The sequence below is a fragment of the Thalia democratica genome, chromosome 8 (assembly GCF_965202585.1).
Source record: "Thalia democratica chromosome 8, ktThaDemo2.hap1.1, whole genome shotgun sequence".
In the NCBI taxonomy this organism is placed as follows: Eukaryota; Metazoa; Chordata; class Thaliacea; order Salpida; family Salpidae; genus Thalia; species Thalia democratica.
In genome coordinates, this window is record NC_139172.1 from 14630359 (window position 1) to 14648004 (window position 17646).

The window sequence follows — 17646 nt, forward strand, 5'->3', positions numbered from 1 at the left end:
GAGTCAAAATTATTATACTTAAGCTACTAAAATTACTATATTTCAATACAAAAAATTTGGAAATTTTTAATTTGTGCCAACTCCCTTGATCAAGCTAAGTGATTTATGTATATATTATCAGTAAGCAAGTTAATTTTATTATTAATGCTTATATTTTTTAAAACATAAAAGGGATAAGTACTTAAAAAAAGTTTTATTGAGTGACTTGACCTTTACAAGACATTGCAATGCATTGATATCTAAAACCATAAAAGTGTTTATTGTAAACAGACGAATGTTATAAAACGAAACTATGTGCAGTACATAGTAACCATTTAAAATGATACATTTCAAGTGACAAAATACTCTTTCTTTACTTGAACACAAACAATGTTAATTTTTATACTAAAGGTCAGTGATTCTGAAGCTTTAGAAAAAGTGCACAAATGTGTTCAACTTACTAAAATCCGTTTTGGTTTTATCGTTGCTATTGGTTTATTTTCCACAAGAGAGTTTTTTCAACAAAATGTTTCGTTCAATAGACTGTCTAGTTAAAAAATCTTGGTTTTATGAGTATAAATCAAGATTTGTGTTAATTGTTGATTTTTTTTAGATTCATCATTTTTATAACTAATTTGTTGATAAACTTTATATACAAGAAATATATTTATTTATGATAAATCAAGTAAAAGATGCCTGTGATTTACTGCCACTGAAAAATTATACATATGAGACACCAGATTTAAATGCTTCTTTTCTATTTATACACAAGTTATTACAATCTAAAAGCTCTAAAGACAGACCGGCCTCGAATAGGGAGGGACTGTAATGTAGAAGTAAGTAACACGTTTCTGCAAAAGTAAACAACGTTGAAAGACAGCACAGAGGTGTCAGAAGCAGAAAAACGTCGTCAATACTACCAGTGATGTGATTAAGGTTAGGCAATGCTATTTTAAAGGGACATGCAAACGTAGTGAATTTAAGTGTCCAAGAGATCATGCAGCTTGAAATAATTTCTGTTTTAGTTGTTGTCCGACATTCAGACTTTCTTATTAAAAGACAGGATTTGACTGAGCATACAAGATAACATGCTGCCCATCTGAAGAAAAAAGTCAGTGTAAAAACCCCTGAATTTTCCCAAAAGATGACCGTAATAAGCAGGTAGAATTTACAGACAAAATTCTTCAAGATAGATGACTTGTTTAGTAGATAGGATACAAGTAAGAAAGTGCTAGGGTACGGAAGTATAGATTTCACCGAAGTTTAAGATAAGGCACATGATGCAATGACACAACCTGCTATTGCAGCCTCAGTTTCCTCATACAAGGTGTTAAGAAATACCATAAAAAACAAAGTAGTAAAATAGCTTATATGTTGAACAAAATTATTTGAAGCAGTGAAAAGAGAAACTTATTGAGTTCGCTACCTGTAAACAATGTTGAATATAGTCCCACAACAAAGTTTATCAACCTGACAAAAATTGTTGATGAGACAAACGCACTTCTGCTTTGTAGATTATACATAAAATTTTGATAAAGCTAAGAAAAAACTTCAAATTAAATCAGTAAATCCTTCAAAAATGAGAGATATTGGATCATAAAAATTGAAGCAAAAAAATTCTACAAAGGCAAAAATGGTAGAAAAAATCACACGCCATTAATTCAGTTACAGAAAGCATCTTGTCCGTAATCTTAATCTTGAACAAAGTTTGGTTGGATGAAGAAAACACAAGTGTGGAAACCGGATTGGAAAGTGGCAACGATAACTTGGACTTTTACTTCGTTAAAAAGTAAAAAAAACAGATGCTTGGCATTCGAAAATTAACAAAAAAGCGATAATGTAACCCAGAAAGCACTCTGACAGCATCTAAAATACCAGAAAGCATTAATGTCGGCCATACAGCAAGGAAAAGTCAACTAAAAGGTCCAAAAAGTGTGACTGATGCGAAATTGTTTAAAGAACAGGAAAAATCCATTAAGAGGTCAGGTGTTTTTGACTTTGATACGTTAAGATGTTTTTATTATAGTTTATTGGTAGACAAAAAAAGACGCTCAAGGTATTTGTTTCTAGGACCTGGTGCACAAAGAATCTTTCGGTTATCGAGTCGCACACCACGGATACCTTATAACGTCTTGTCCAGGACTTGTATGGACGTATACCAAGAAGTTCTTATTAATATTAGGTTTGCCAGAAATTTCGAGTTTGATAATTTGGGTAAAAAAACCTGGAAAAACTTGGAGTTTGAGAAAATATCGGAAAAAAATGTCCGAAATTTCTGACAAAAATTAAGGAAGAACTTGAAACATTTTTTTTGTTTTTAATTATTTTTATATAGTAAATTTTAGCATTTTTAGACTTAAAAAAAGTGTATTAAAAGTTTGTGATTATTAATTGATAAGTTATTAGTTAAACTGTTACTGAAAAGATTAAAATACTTGTTTAACATTTATTTTCATATTTTTAAATGTCAAGTATGTAGAGTCAATCAGCAAGAAACTTTTTCTGATACAACTAAAATAGTGTTTAGATCGGGAGAAAATTTAGGGCAAGAGAAAATTACAAACGTCTGATGCAATGTTTTATGCCATTGTATAGTTATTCAAGTATAACATACTTATCAAACCTTCTTCAAAAAGACAGTTCTAGCATTATTATGTAGTCCCGGTAATACAAAATTATTATTTTCATAGTATATTGTAAAATTCTTATTTAAGTTTATTTAAGTGTTTTTTGATTCGAATTTTAAGTAGGTAATTCTCATTTTAGTTTAAGTATTTCTTAAAACATCAGTCTCTTAGATAATTTATTTACAACAGAATAAGTTTTAAACCCAGTCATTTAACATTTTTGCACACATCTAAAAATATGGTTCAATACTTATGTTAGACATGTAGAAATAGCTTTTTCATTTCTAAAGTTCTTTTTTTTAAACTAACTCATAAGGTCTTGTAAAGTAGTTTTTACTTGATAAATCATGTATGTATTTATATTTCAATCATCAAGATTAAAAAATGGGTACATAGAACAATGCTTTTGTTTTTTTCGTAAAAGTTAATTATTTTTTACAGAAGATAAGTAAGTTTTTCTATGTTAAAGTTTTAATCGTACTAAAAAACTATTGTAAAATACCAGTGTGATGTGAAGCAAGTAGAAATACAAGACAAATTGTAAGTTATGAAAATTTTAATTATTCATACTTTATAGATTTATTTTAGTTTTTTCACTTGGTACTTCTTATAACTTTTAATTTACTTCTATTTTTTGTTATCCTAAGACTATTAAAAAAAATAACGGGATATAGTCTTAACTAGTTAGAAAACCTATAAGTAAAATTAGTTTCTAAACAAATACACCTAAAAAAAAGCGAAATTACTTTGTGTTATTGTGAAGTATAAAACTAAAAAAGATATATTTAAAATAACTGTTTAAAAATATAAATTTAAGCGTTTTTTAACAAAGATCCGAGCAAAACAAGTTCACTGGAATGTATAATAATAACAAATTAAACAGTACTTACTACTAGTATTTATTACCCTAACACATGTTTCTGTGTGTTAATGGGTTAAAACACTTCAACAAAGCTATGAAAATCAAGAAAATACTTTTTTAAATACTACTTACAGTATATAACTCTTTATTTAAAAAACTAAGACATAAATGTCTACTTTGTTAACTATAAACTAAAGAAAAAAAAATTAAAGGTATATAGAAATAAATGCTTCTGATAAAGTAAGTTCACTCACCTGTCATTATTCAATTACTATATACTGTTATAATATTAAGAAAAAAATATATTAGACAAAAAGTAGAATTAATGTAAATAAAACTTTTCTAATTTTTTAAACTTCTTACTTAAACTTTTTACTTAAACATCTACCTTATTTTTCTACCTTTAAAAAAAGTAACTTTTTAACTTAGGTAAAATTAAACTTTATTAAAGTATTTATTCGTTTTACTCTTAAGAAGAGCTGTGAGTAGTAAAAAAAACTTACTTAATTAGACTTAACAAAAAAAACTCTTTGATTTAAATGGAAAATCTTACAGTTAACATTTTAATCAGTTTCAGTTTTAAATTTACTGTTTTTACTTTTTTTCACCTAACAGCGATTAATTGAACGACACCTGCATGATCGAAACTTTTAAAACAGTTATTTTTAAGTTTAGATTAGAACTAGTTTGATACAATGGCAAACTGTTAGTTGAATACATAAAAATGTTAAGTATACATCAATATTTAATAAATATAACTACATCAATACGAGTGTTGTGTATGCTTATAATGCAAATAACTATAAACTTATTTTTTTACTTATTAGAATGGTTATAATGTATAATTAGAATGTGTTACTTGAAGCTGTATGTTTTTAACTTTAATGTAAAAATTCTACTATATGTTTAGATTTAAAAGAAAAATATTGAGACCTCTAATTCTATAGGAGAATTAATATAGTTTATTCTTTCAAAACTTTAATTAGTAAACTTATAAAAGTAAACTAACTGTAAAAAGTTTATATGAACTAATTTAAAGAAGCACTTATAATTAGAATCAACAAATATCAGTTAATTTGAATTTATACAGCTGAATAAAAACGTCATAATCACAAAAGTTGATCTAAATTTTGCTCATGGATTTAAACAAAACCTTACAGTATATTTGAACACTATTACTGTTTTAAGTTTGAATGTTTGTGTTACACTAAATTTATTTGAATAGTTTGGTTTTGGTACTAGTTTTGACTAAAAAATTAAACATAAGTCACTCATTTCAAAAAAGTTTATTAATTAATTTCGTTGAGCGCATCCTCAGCAAGATTATTCTGAGGATGCGTTAAACGAATATAATAAATAAACCTTTTTAAAATGAGTGACTTATGTTTGAATTTATTTATCTTAAGCTTTGTTTATTTAGATACTTTTTGTTTATAGCAATTTATCGTCTATATTTAAGTAGCTTTGAAAGATTTCATAGCTTTTATAGTTCATTAAGTGTTATCTCTGTCAGTAGAACTAAGCTAGTAAAAATTAATATTTTCAATAATTAAACAGTAAAATAAAAAAAACTTTTCTATAATAAAACTTTAAGTGTAAAAATCTTCTTAAGTCTATTGGCTTACTTTATGCTGCACAGATTTTGAAAAAAAATCAAACATAAAAACATGTTGTTTAAAATTTGACATTTGTAAATGATCAAAAATTCAAAGCGTCGCTTTTTGTAATAAAACTTACTTTTTAATTTTACTATTACTTTAGTATTTAAATAAAACTAGATAAGCGTAATAACTTTATGATAATTTAAATATAGATAAATCCATGTAAGTACAAAAAATATTATTATTGAATGATACAGCAGTTTTGTGCTATTTTTACTTATGCATTTAATAACTACAATTCACAAAAGAGTTCTCGGTATACTGACATGCAGTTTGGTGGTTTTATCAGGACTTGTTGGAGCAGTTTTCTGTTATGGCCCGTTCTTACCTTTAGTTTTTATATGGCCTAAACTGTATAGGAGAACAATGGAGTTTATTGCATCGGTCTGGCATCCAGTTATTGTTGCCATAAATGGTTTGTTTTAACTAATAATTAGGAAAAGTAAAGCAAAAAATGTTTTAATAAACTTTAAAATAAATTAATAAAGTTAATAATAAACTTAAGATAAAATCATATTAATTTATCTAACTAGTGCTGGTAAAAGCATATTTAAGTGGATTTATAAAGTAGACGTCCCTTTTTGTATCAGGGTTACTCAAGCTAGTTTTTCTATTTCTTAAGAAACTCAGACTAATTTTAAGGTTTATCAAAAAAAACTCTTAATCATTTTATATAAAATTAATTTTTTGTCTTGATTTTATTTTTGACGTTTACTTCGACGCCGAAATAAATTACTATAAGGATAACTTAATTAATTAAATTTTCCTCTAGAAGTTGAGATCTTCTTTTAGTTTTCGAAAATCTAAACATATAATAACGATCACTTAATTTAGAATAGAAAAGATAAAATAAATGGTACTAACTTATTGTCGCTTGTTATACTTTAGTTAAATTTTTTATATAGATGTTAGTATTTTTATATTATCAATGTTTAAAACTGTTTATAATAACGTTTATTTTAAAAAGAGTAAAGTTTTATAAAGTAAAAAAAAACATTAAAGTTAGAATTCGATATTTAAAAGTTTTAATCTTTCACAAGGTATATATATATATATATTAAGCTCCAATTTTATTTGTCGAGCACTATCGATCAGAACTTTGTATAAAACCTTTAATATTTGCTCCTTTCATTCTGAAAGAAAAAGCCTCTAAACCATAAGAAATGGTCGACAATACAGAAAATTTTGAAAAAGTAAAATTCAACTACTCTCTTAAGAACATACCAACAACAAAGAAATCAGAATACATAGTTTTAATGTACCAAAAAGTTTACCAACTGATAGAAAGAATGAGATGGAAAGCGTTCTTCTTCCAACAAGACCGAGAAAGAGGAGCAGCAAAACAAACCAAAAGAACCTTCCCTACAAGAAGATCAGCACCACAAGATAAACGGTTAGTTGAACTTGAAAATGCGCTGTACAAAATTATAAGTAACATTAAATTTAAAAAACATTATAATAAATTCCAAACTGAGTTAAAATACGATTTAAAGAAAATAGAATCATCAAATAAACTATTCGTGTTTGCTGACAAATCAAATAACCTATATAAAGTAGACAAATGTATTTACGAAAAAATATTAAACGAAAAAATATGTGCCGAATATAAAATATCAAACAAAAACACAGTAAATAAAATAAATTATGAGACCTATAACCTAATAAAAACACACAACGTAGAAGGCAAAATACCAAAACTAGAAGAAAAACAAGCATTCTTTACAATCAAAGACCACAAAGAAAACTTCCCGAATAAAATTGAATACAGACTCATAAACCCAAGTAAATCACCTTTCACCAAATACTCAAAAAACTTAATAGATAAAATTAATTGTATAATACGAAAACAATCTAAATTAAACCAATGGAAAAATACAGACGAAGTTATCACCTGGTTCAAAAATTCTAAATTTAACAAAAACTACAGATTCATAAAATTCGATATCACCAAATTTTACCCTAGTATAACCAAAAATAATTTAATTAAAGCATTAGAATTCGCAGAAAAATTTTACCAAATAACAAACAAAGAAATGAATTTAATTATACACTCTTGTAAAGAAATTTTAACTCATAAAAACCAAACCTGGGAAAAAACAAATTCAGACCAATTATGTAATGTAAGTATGGGATCATTTAACGGGGCAGAAATCTGCGATTTAATAGGGTTATTTTTACTAAATGAAATCAAAAAAAGTAAGATTTTTATAGATAATGAATTCGGACTATATAGAGATGACGGGCTAGGGATAATAAGAAGCAAATCACCGAGATCAGCTGAAAACACCGCTAAATATTTAATTAAACTATTCAAACAAAACGGCTTTAAAATAACAATAGAATCCGGATTATTCCAAACAGACTTCTTAGATGTATCCTTCAACATATCAAACTCAAGTTACCAACCATACAACAAACCAAACTCACCAATTTTATACGTAAACTACAACTCCAACCACCCCCGACAAATACTAAAACAACTACCCGAAACAATAAACAGAAGACTAATAAAACTATCTAATAACGAAGAATCCTTCAACAATGTAAAAAATGAATACCAAAAAGCATTAAATTCGGCCAATTATAAAAACACCTTAAAATACGATAAGACCACTTTACCAGAAAGAAATAAAAAACAAAGAAAAAGAGACATAATATATTTCAACCCACCATTCAGTCTAAATATAAGTTCCAAAATAGGCAAACAATTCTTAAACCTGATTACTACATCATTTGACGAAAATCACCCATTCCATAAAATATTCAACCGAAACACAATCAAAATATCTTACAGTTGCACAAATAATTTCAGAAGTAAAATAATAGCCCACAACAACAAAATATTAAACAAAAACAATATAGACGATAAAAGCACCATAAAAGATAAACTTTGTAATTGCCGTAAAGAACCTTGCCCTTTAAATAAAGAATGCCTAGTGTCAAATATAATTTATAAAGCAACAGTAACATCAAATAAAACAACAAAGCAGTATATAGGATCGACAGGAAATACCTTTAAACAAAGATACAGAAATCACAAATCATCATTCAACAATATTAACAAAAGACACACAACAGAACTAGCGAATTACATATGGAACTTAAAAAATAACAATACAGACTACAAAATTAAATGGGAAATATTAAACAGGACAAAATTAAAATTCAATACTAAATTCGGCTGCAAACTTTGCAACTTAGAAAAAATAGAAATCGAAAAATCAGATAAGAACGTAACACTAAACAAGAAAAGCGAAAGACAAAACATATGCATCCACTATCAAAAATACTTTTTTAATAAAATTAAAACCAACTAAATATTAAAACAAAATAAAATCGAAGCGGCAAACACGAGTATTTTATAGCATTTTATAAAATTTTTCCCAACAGTCTAAAAATTTTTCCTAATAGCTTAAAACATTTTTCCCAAAATAACCTTTTCAGCTTTCCTAAAAAGCATAAAATAACATTCACAGCGTATTTCAAATTCAGCTAATCGTACAATAAACTGTACCATTACTACGTCACAATTATTATAAAAATTCTAAAATCGAAATTTCTGTTCACTATTATAATAAACTGTAACTTACTGACGATCACATGAAATTTTACATTTCAATGTGTGAAACAGCTGTTTAAATTATAGTTTTTTATATAATTAAATAAAATTAAGCTCCAATTTTATTTGTCGAGCACTATCGATCAGAACTTTGTATAAAACCTTTAATATATATATATATATAGTTAATAGAGTTTTGTTGATCTAGCTAGAGTGTGCAAGCATATATTTGTTCTCTTGTTGATAGTATGTATACTTAACTATGTAAAGTTGATAAAACAAAAATGTAAATTTTGTCGAAGTAAAAGTTCTAAAACGTTACAATTTTTTAGTTAGAAATTTAAAATTGTAAGTATAATAACTATTTTAAAATTTTGTTATAAACTTTTTTTATTTTGTGTTCGTATTTTTTTTTGTCATAATCTCTTTAGCAAAAATTTAACTTAAACATGGTAAGTAAATTGTTTTAGTGGTCTTTAAATGTTCTATTATTTTTGCGTGATCTAAAATACTTTTTTTTTTGCTGAAAACATTTCCACTCATTTTGGCTATCTTTACAAGCTAACTCAGCAATCTTATATCAATAATAGTGTGCTGAAAAACAATTTTTCTGAGCACAGAAACTTATTAAAATTAAAATATGTTTGTTTTCTACTCAAAATTTACTTTAAGTATGGGCATTTTGTAACTTTGTAACAATTTGTTTTTGTACTTTATAGGTGAATTTTAAAATAATTACAACTGCTTTACAATTGGCCTATGTATTAAAGTAGTTTATTTGATTATGATATTACAATAATTATTGTTTTTATATAACTGTACAAAATATAGTTACATTTGAAAAACAATAAACCTATATTAAGTTAGTCTATTTTTTAACCTGAAATGGTGAATGAGTTTGAAAAACCTTAGCCTAACAAAGTACATATTTAATTTTCATAGTAGGGTAATTGAAAAAAAAAGTCATTATTAAAAAATATTTATAAAGGATTATAAAAGCACATGCGGTCAAAAAGTCGACAGTAAAAGTAATTTGTATGTAATTAATTACTACAGTCACCAATTAGGAACTTGATATTTTTAAAATCAAAATACGGATTACGATATTTAAAGTTTTACAAATAATTAATGCTAAATTGCACTGCGAATATTGTTTTGTTGTAACTTATTATCAAATTCAAACTAATATTTAAAAAATTTAGAGAAGTAGTTTCGGATTTACAAATTTTGAGTCTACTTTGTTTTAGAACAGGGTTCGGCAAATTACGGTACGCCTAGTAGATGCTTTTAGTTTCAAACAACTTGTGAAAATAATAAAGTCGGGCTTTTTACATTTTTTTTTACAAATATTGTTTCAAATTTATTTCAAATAGAAAATAATATTTATTTTACAGTTATTATCTTTAAATTTTAGCATTGAACTTTTTAATAGAGTTTATAAAAATTGCATGACCTGCAGGGACTTTTTTTTAACAAATCTGGCCTGCAAAAGACATTTTATATAAATTTGACCCTTAATTTTTAAAAGACCGCTGATCACCGCTATTAAATATTAATCAATATATAAGTAAATTAATTTATTCAAAAAAAAACTTATAAAAATATTGGTGTGTCATTAAAATAGGGAGCTAATCAATCATCATGTTTTTATTGATTTAATTTGGAAAAATGCGTGTATGAGGTACAAGTTAAATATTTACGTTATTGTGACTTCTATAGCAATTAGGAAATATTTATAAACATTTGTATACTTTAAGAATATAGGTTATTTACTTTTTGTAAAAGTATCTAATACCGTAGATTTATTAGTGTTTGATGTATTTTTAAACATTGGAACATAACTAAGCATTAACTATACAATAAGATACACAAGACAAATTACATAAAACTTAATATATCCAAAGCAATTCTCATCGGTATAGTACAAAGCTAACAAGAGATAATATTTTTCAAATTTATTTAGTAACCAAGTAATCATAAAGTAATCAAAAGATTAGTAAAAGACAAAAGCAATTTGTAACAATCAAAATGACTTAAATATACTTACATTATAAGTAATCTACGTTTTCAAACGTTATGTATTTTCAGTCGATTTTTCTTAATAAATTTGGTGTAATTATTGTTTAAATTGAAAACTTGAAATTGTAGCCGTTTGTTTTTACAAGAAAATGGACTCATGGTATATCCAATTAATTAGATCCGTATATTAATTAGGGTACAGCCGAATCCAGTAGATATCTATTTTTATTTTTAAAAAATATTCTTTTAGTTTATTTTTAAAATTTTAGAATAGTTGTTTTATATTGTTTCAGGTATCATAAAACTGATGAAATAAAAACTAAAAATAGATAATTATTTTCAAGACCAACTAGTAGCAACCTATTTCTTTATATTCGTTTAGTATATTTACAATGAGACTAAGTTTAGTTTAGTCAGATTAATCTTAAGTTAATTGTTTCACAACTATTTTAGTTAATAAATTCTTTTACCAAATCTTTAACTTCAATTTTAATTACAGATATTTATAACTAAGTTCTAAATAAATAACTAAAAATATTTTGTTAATAGTTTTGATTTTTTGTACTAAAAGATAAAGAGAACAAAATAATTACAAAGCAGATGTTATATACGATTTCAGAGGTATTTTATAGAATACAAGCCTTAAAAACAAAGTATTAAAAAAACAGTTTTTTAGAAAAGGTTTTTGGCATCAAAATGGTTTACACCGGAAATTCTGTCGAAACCAACAAAAAAGTACTTTTCATTTTAAACCATCGCACCAGATACGACTGGTACTTTTTCTTTAGCTTCGTTTTTCATTCAAACATTTTGAGCAGGCACAAAATTTCACTCAAAGCAATTCTTAAATGGTTTCCAGGAATAGGTGATTGTACTTATAGTTAATCTTTTATTATATATGCATTTAGTTATAAATATTTAAACTAATTTCCGTTAATTATAGTTTATTTAAATTTACTTAATGTTTAATTTTTTTTACTTTCGCTAGACTAAAAGCGTTTTAAAAGTTTTTAGGATCAAACACTAAAATTAAAAAATGAAAACAGTTACTTAACAACAGAAGTTATTGATGTAGGCCTAAAATTAAAAAGTTCAGTATTATATTATATTAAAGCAATTTTCATGTTATATATATATATTAGTTTACTTTAAATTTCGATTAATGTTGTGTTTTATTGAAGGTTGGGCTATGCAAGCGGACAGTTACATATTTCTTGATAGAAATTGGGAAAAAGACAAAAGTCATATCAAAAGAATACTAAAATACCAAATTGATCTAAATTCAGTTCCAAACATTTTGCTTTTTCCAGAAGGTGTAATAAATTTTAATATTCTACTTAGATAATACATACTTTATATAAACTATTAGTTTATTTAAGCTTGTTTTATTACTTGAAGTCATAGTTGCTAAAAATTAACAAAAATGTCAAAATGCTCCAAAAGTTATGGAAACTTGAAATTTATGTTAAAAAAAGCAAAAAAATCAAATGAAATGAATGAAAGTTTTCATTGAAAACATAAGAAGTTTTGTGAAGTATTATAAAAAAATATTATTTAGTTTCTGCTTATGTTGACTTTTTAGGAACTTATTAGGAATTCAAAATATTAAATGTTATAGCTTCCAATTTGAGACACAAGACGTTCATAAATTATTTATTGAGGTACAATGTAAAAATTTTTCTGGTAACTGTTATAAATTACAGTTGTCAGCAACTAATAAAAATAAATTGTGAGCAAGCATACATTTACAGTTTAGTCATAAGTACGCATACAACAATTAATAGTCATTAAACATGATAAAAATTACAACCAGTTACAATATTTAACGATTTTAGTTAAACATACGTTACATTTTTTAAAAATTACTTGTAAAGATTAGATTCATAAACAAACTGTTGTTTACATAATTTAGGCCTAAACTTTCTTGTAAATGATGACTTTGAAACACTTTAGTTATACAAATTACGTGCTTTTCATAAACAAAATAAAAAATGATTATCATTATAATTTCTAGTTCACTCAAAGTTATTCAATAAATGTTCTGCGATAACATGTGGTTTGTTGGTGAATTATTCAGTTCAGTATCAACCCATTTTCAAAGTGCTTTAAAGGTATGTGTCGGCCTTTTCTTAAGTAGAATCGTTGTGATGCATGTCCGATATAAACAGTTTCACTTTTATAAGTAATATTGCTTTTTCTTCATTTGATGTGACATCTTTATAAATAACATTTGTTTTTTTGTGACATGAAAAATTCTTAGTTAAATTGCTCTAAAAGTTTACAAAACAGTGCTTCTCACATTTTTTCAAGGTCTTTTGTTTCTTTGCCTAAATATGGTAATCTCAAATAAACAGGACATTTATTTTCTTCTTGTATAGTTGGTTTATAAAATTTAGTGATTTTGTTATTAATTCTCTTGTTTATAATATGTGCAGCAGAACTAAGAGAACCAAAAATAGCATCTAAATTACTATTTAGTTATCAACAACTGTAATTGATAAGGGTTAGTCGAAATACATTTTAAATTGGATCTAAAAAAGTAGTGTATGAATATCTTGTGCCTCAACTTTTTATAGAAAATTTAGTAAAAATAAATTATTAAAACATTTTTAATACGATTATGATATATTTATTGATGTTGTTCAATATGAAGTTTCTGCTATAATTTTCTATCATTGTCATAATGGTAAGTATGTTTTCAACTCGTCTGTCTATATCAATTTATGTTGACTTTATATTAATTAAGTAAGAATATCCTTAGGAACTGACTTAACTGAAGAAACCAAAGCTAAAAGTCAAAAGTTTGCTAAAAAGAACAACTTACCGCAATTTGAATATGTATTGCAGCCGAGAGTTACCGGATTTTGTTTTTTTGTAAAAACACTGCGAAAAAGTAAGATTTTATAAAATTAAAAGTTGAAAAAACAACTAAAAAAGAAGTATTATACTCATATGTTATTAAACTGGCACACAATTAGAATTAATAATTGTTAAAATGTGCATTGTACGTTTACTAGTTTTAATTATTATACTAATCTACATTTACAAAATCTTTTTCATTATTAATGTAGTAGAAACCTGAAATAAGCTGTTCAAATTGCAAGCAAATTAGTACTACGAGTTAATTTCAAGGCTTAAAAGTTCTTAGACTCATAATTTAATGAGTTAAGTTTCTGCTACTTTTGACCGTAATTTGTTCAGACTATATTAAGTGTAAAGAGTAAGTAATTAACTACTTTAGTGATGACTTAAGTTTATAATATATTTTGATTCAAGTCTATTGTTTGTGTTTTTTATATCAATTTTGTTTCATGTAAAACAAATATTTTTTTAATTTAAGAAATTGTGCTTTTATAAAAACGAATCTATCGTTTTTATTATATAATGTATTCATAAATAAAAAATTATTTGATAGATTCTAAATTTGAACATTTTTTTTTATTGATACACTATAAATTCACTTTTCAACTAAGGGCAATTCGTAATCAACTTCAGATAATCAATTAAGAATCTAACAAATGTTGTTCATTTTATTTGTGGTAATTTCTATGGTCCAAAACTAAAACAATGATATCAAAACTTTTTTATATGTATTTTGTTTTCACTTCTTATAAAAAAGTTTAGTATTTTAATTTTAAATTTAAAAAGTAAATTTAAAGTTATTATGTAATTTAATGAAGTTAAGCTATATGTTTAGATTTAGTTGTGAATTGTAAGAAAAAATGTTATAAAACTTAACGAATTTAAAAACATTCAAAACGTAAATTTAGTACTGAAAATAAAACTTTTAAAACAGTTGGAGGAATAGACTTAATTTATGACGTGACGGTAGGATACCCGTACAACATCGCTCAAGGAGAAAAAGAATTAATTAAAGGGGAAGTCCCTAAAGAAGTTCATTTTCATCTTAAAAAATACAGTATTAATGAGGTAAAATTAATTTATACAACGCTTATAAATACTATGATAACATAAAGTTTTATGAAGCTATATAATTGGTATTTTCATTCAACATATAAAGAAAAATATAAATTTACAATTATTTGTAAAGCAATATTTTTGTAAAGTAAGTTTCAAATGAACAGGATAGTTTTTACCACTATTAACTTAGCATATGGATAAACAAGGTATTATTATTTGAAATTGTATATAAAGGTTCAATCACTATTTTCTGGAATCTTAGTTATTAAGTAAAATTTTTTATATTCCATTTGCAACTTAATATTAATAGATTATTCATTTTGTTTTTTAAGTTTTATTACACAAAGCTTTTCAAAACCATACGAGTTTCATTCTCAAGTGATAAATTTTAAATGAAATTTGAATTTTTTTTTTGTCAAGTGAACAGCTCAAATAATAACTTCCTTTTTATCATTTTATATCATTTCATATATATAAAAAATAACATCATTTAATGCTACTTGCGTATTTAAATTATAGATAATTTCAATACGCAAATAGCATTAAATGGAAAAACAAAATTATTAACAATCTATTAATAAGCATACCTTTAGTTTTTAATTGCTAAATCTCTAATTTTTGTAGTTTTTGTGTTTTTGAATTTATTCATACGTCATAATTTAAAGTCATTTTTTGAGCTGTTCACTTAATAATTTTTTTTTCAAGTTTCATTTAAAATTTATCACTTGACAATGAAACTCGTATGGTTTTGAAAAGCTTTGTGTGATAAAATATAAAAAACGAAATGAATAATCTATTAATATTAAGTTGCAAATGGTATATAAATACGTTCAAAAACCTTCCTATAATAGTTAGTAAACTTTATTACTTAAATATTTTCAAATATCAAAATAGGTCACTAAAATATTATAACTCTGTTAAATCTGTAAAATTTAAAGTGATTTAAATCAATAACTTTGTAGATGTCGATCAAAAATATATTCAAATAGTACAAAGTGTACATAACTATTCTTTAGATATGTTAATTCTATAGAGTGTACTAGTAAATATCGGTAGTAAAAAATTATTAATGTTTATTATGCTTGCCTCCATGCTGTCCTTTTAAACATTATTGGAAAATGCTTTTATTTTTTTTTTTGCAAAAGTATAAATCTTAAACTTTATTAAAACCAAATATTAAAAAAAACTTTTATTAACTGTTGTTAAACCATCTTTTAAATCAAAATAAAAATACTAAAGAAGTATGTATTTAGATAAAAAAATCTTTCTAAATAGTTTTAAATCTACTTTGTATAAATTAAAACTGATTTAAATGTGAATATTATATATAAGTAAGTCAAAAGTACGAGAAAATTTCATTAATAGTTGTTATGTTGTACTAGAAAAGTTATATTAAACTGATTTTCTACTTGTTAAAAACTTAATGAAATAATTCGAAATAGATAAAGATTGATAATTATGTATTATGTGTGTTTTTGAGAAAGTTACTTATATAAAACCAGCAAAGAAAAGGAAAAAAAAAATCGTTCTATTTAGTTATTGTATTCTTAGAAACCGCCTATTTATTATAAATTAGATTTTTTTCATCGTTTCTTCAATTTGAAAAAAATGTTTTAATATAAATGCACAGACATAAAACAGTATACGCACGATACAGTGTTTTATTTTTAATGAAAGTCTTTAGTAAACATGTTTACATTAAAAACAAAAAATGTTTAGTTTATTTAATTTATCTAATTTATTAGATTTTATGTAACTTCAAAAACGTACAAAACACATGCAAAGAATTTGTACGTATACACTAATGAAATTAAACGCATAGGTTAAATATTTTATTGATTTAATAATTAATTGTTCAAAAAACAAGTCAAAAAGTTTGATTTTTTGTTAATGGAAAAGCTTTTACCATCATTAGTTACCCTCGACTTGACCTTTTAAGAACTTCGTTAAACTAGCAAACCCTACTAAACAATAAAACAAGTATATAAGTAGAGTAATGTGTAAAACTTTAGGTAGTTATGACTCTACTTACTTTACTTTTAGATACCCGAAGATGAAAAGGAACTTGTAAAGTGGATTCACCTTGTTTGGAAGGAGAAAGAAGCGAGATTAAAAAAGTTTTACTGTGAACTAATTCCCTCAAAAAGATCGTTTTCTGCTCAAAAAGTTCCAAATTTAAAACCAAGAACACTTGAACAATGGATATCTTTAGTACTATGGACTTTGTCGCTGCCACTAATGATATATATTTTAAGTTTTAAATCTGGAAGATGTTATTTCTCAATTGTGAGCACCTTTTATTTACTATGTGGTTTCTTGTTCGGAGGAGTTGACAAATTGGAAATAAGTATTTACGAATTTTTCAAACCTTACAACCTTTGGAATCGAAATCACAAGAAAAATTAAATTATCAACTAAAATATTACTCTGAATTTTCATTTGTATTTAAAAGTTTTAATCAAAAGTTAATTAAGTTTTTAAAGTGTTAAACGATGTCAATAAAACATAAACTATACTTGTTTTGTTTGTATACTTAATAAAAGAGTTTTTTATCGATTGCATTTGATTTAACTTAAAAATATTTAACCAAGTTTTATACTTTATAGTCTACTTATGTTTTCTGTGCTTTTTTAATGTTTTATTTTTAGATGTATAATCTTAAATTTTACATATCTTTTGCATTAATTACTTAATTAGTTTTTTGCTTTAATTATTTAACGAAAAAAAAAAATTTGATTAGAATTGAAAAGGCTTAAATTAAAATTTTTGTATAAGAAAACTTTGTTATAAGAAAACTTTATTAATATAGTAAAGTATACAGTAAAGATAATGTTTATAGTTAACATGCTTTTATGCATTAAAGTAAATTTTGAGATCATAAATTTTCACGGTAATCGTTTTTAAGTTCATTTTATATAGATGCCCTTAATGATGTAATACTCGTGACTTGAGTAACATTTGTTTCACAAAAAAATGTCTTTCCCAAAAAATTTTAGTTGCTTTTTAATTTTATAATTT

General features: G+C 25.0%; 1 protein-coding gene across 1 annotated transcript; it reads left to right on the forward strand.

Moving 5' to 3' along the window:
- The first annotated feature begins 1264 nt into the window (after nt 1–1264).
- On the forward strand, nt 1265–17034 carry LOC145842925 (lysocardiolipin acyltransferase 1-like). The gene is made up of 9 exons (XM_082950401.1): nt 1265–1306; nt 1620–1768; nt 1832–1960; nt 5378–5544; nt 11384–11572; nt 11889–12020; nt 13469–13600; nt 14504–14637; nt 16672–17034. The coding sequence occupies exons 1-9, from the start codon at nt 1265–1267 to the stop codon at nt 17032–17034; spliced, it is 1437 nt and encodes a 478-aa protein (XP_082806527.1).
- Nucleotides 17035–17646: the final 612 nt, after the last annotated feature.